Genomic DNA, 2,500 nt, shown 5'->3' on the forward strand with positions numbered 1-2,500 from the left:
ACAAAAATGAAATTCAGTAAACAAATACATCAACAACAAGCTGTTTGTTTGCTGAGAGTATTATCATGAGTTAGATTAACTGCAGAAGGACGAGCGTGATGGCAGATAAACAAATAAAACTGATACATACATTTGCAAAGAGAAAACCAACAAATCCTGAGAGCCCCAAAACAGAAACTGGCAGACAAACAGACAGACAGATCCCCCTCGACACACACACACACACACACACACACACACACACACACACACACACACACACACACACACACACACACATACACACACACACACACACGCTCACACACCTACACACACACACACACACACACACACACCTACACACACACACACACACACACACACACACACGCACACACATGCACACAAACACACACACACACACACACACACACACACACACACACACACACACAAACACACACACACACTCACACACACACACACACACACACACACCTACACACACAGTGCGATGACATCCCATTTCCAGGCAGTGGGACCGTGCCAGAGAGGTGTTGTGAAATGAAAGTCCTCAGTAGGGGGTTCAGGGGTGCCGACAGACTCTGGCACATTACTGCCAATCGCTTCACTGACGTCAATGGCTGTGATCAGCTCATCAGCCACAGAGTGATGGGAGAGAGAATGGCTTTGTGCAGTGATAATGACATAGTGAACGAGCTCCCCTGGACCACTGAAGCTACGCTCACATGGCCCTCCTGTGGAAATGTGTGTGTGTGTGTGTGTGTGTGTGTGTGTGTGTGTGTTCATCTACACTGTACGTGAGGGTGTGTATAAATGGAACATGAGAATGAGAACATGTGAACATGAGAACATGTGAATCTCTATAGAAACAAATCTGTAGACTATGTGTGTATGTACACATTCCTTTCTCTCTCTCTCTCTCTCTCTCTGTCTCATGCTCTCTCTCTCTCTTTCTGTTTGTGTGTGTGCATGTGTTTCGAGAGAGTGTGTGCGTATGTGACTCAGCAGGTAGGTTGGGCGATGACTTCCCAGCAGGTGGGTTGTGGAGGGCCAATTTAAAAACCCCAGGTGGCCAAACTAGGTCCACATCAGGCCTGCCAATACCCCCAGTGGGGGGCAAGAGAAACCGCCACCACCCGCCACCCCCCCCAACCCCTTGCTGTCGCTCTGACTCTGAACTCCCCAGCGTGTGCCTCTCTCTTTCACATACCTCTCAGAGTAGAGTACTACTGAAATGGAGTCTGCCTGCTACCTCCAGTAATGACACTAGCCTCAAGCTCAAACTTGACAGCCCCCACATTTACAGCAGGCTACTGTAAATGGACGGTGACTTTAGCCGACCGCTAATGTGACAATCAGTTACCACCACTGCTGCTGCTTAAATTATAGCCCCCAGGAAAGCACCTACTTATTCTGCCTGGTGCCTCTAGTTCATGACGCTAGGCTACAGCTAACACAACAGCTGCTGTAAACTATTACGTCCACTTCTACTTCACAGCAGAGGAAAGTAGCAGTGAATATCAACTCTGTCAGGCACTCCTGGCAATGACACTATTCTAATGCTAACATTATCGCCACTTACAGTGGGCCTACAGCCAACTGGAAAGCTGCTTTGTATAAACAAAAAAAAACAGCCTGGTAGCTCATACTGCTACTGCTATGTACATTACAGTTTCTGCCATTGCAGTCATCTTGTCTATCTTCCATTTTCACTATCATTGATGAGGGGCATACCCTTCTGTGAACTACTTACAAAGCCACTGCTGTCACTTCACACAGTTGAGTTCAAGGTACTGCTGAAATTAGCACACAAAAGGGGCCATTACAGGTGAAGCTAATTGCTGGATGTTCAATGCTTTCCTCTTTGTATCTATTCCTTGACTCCTACTTCCCACAAGTGCGTGTGTGTGTGTGTGTGTGTGTGTGTGTATGTGTGTGTGTGTGTGTGTGTGTGTGTGTGTGTGTGTGAGTACAGTATGTTTGCATTGCTGTGAGAGTATTGCCAGAATTGAAAATGGGTTTCAGCATGTAGTGGATTTCCAAGAATTCTTTGTGGTGGTTTGGGGAAAATAGGAAAGGTAGAATTCTGAATTTGAGAAGGCACTAGAGAACTAGTTTTGGAATTTCATTATTCTACACCAAAAAACCCTTTCTGAGGACTTCAAAGTTTGTAGTATTATGGGATGCCTGGCGTACCTCCTTGCAAGGTCCACTCGGTGACCTTGTGGCTATAGACGCCCAGACCTGCACGGTTGTATGCGGCCACCTCGATCTCGTAGTTGGTCCAGATGATGAGATCCTCCAGCAGCAGGTTGGTCACATCTGGGTTGGTGATGTTCTTGTATTGGATGTCCACGGGCATTCCCGTCAGGCGGTACCTGTGGAACCAAAAGAACAACAGTCAGAACAGAACAGAACACGGAACACAAAATAAGACACCTAAAATTAAAATCTCAGATCAAGCCACCACAGCCATACCCTGGAAAATCCAGAG

General features: G+C 46.8%; 1 protein-coding gene across 1 annotated transcript in view; it reads right to left on the reverse strand.

Moving 5' to 3' along the window:
• The window catches only part of LOC143137715 (protein sidekick-2-like), a 337,537-nt gene that overhangs the window by 54,767 nt on the left and 280,270 nt on the right, over positions 1-2,500 (reverse strand). The window contains exon 17 of the mRNA XM_076298006.1: positions 2,203-2,384. Within this exon, the coding sequence (XP_076154121.1) occupies positions 2,203-2,384 (182 nt within the window). The remainder of the gene's footprint in view (positions 1-2,202; positions 2,385-2,500) is intronic.

The sequence above is a fragment of the Alosa pseudoharengus genome, unplaced genomic scaffold (genome assembly GCF_046254945.1).
Source record: "Alosa pseudoharengus isolate Yale_2024_CS ecotype anadromous, Long Island Sound unplaced genomic scaffold, YU_APseudo_1.1 YU_APseudo_1.1_scf_21, whole genome shotgun sequence".
Taxonomy (NCBI): domain Eukaryota; kingdom Metazoa; phylum Chordata; class Actinopteri; order Clupeiformes; family Clupeidae; genus Alosa; species Alosa pseudoharengus.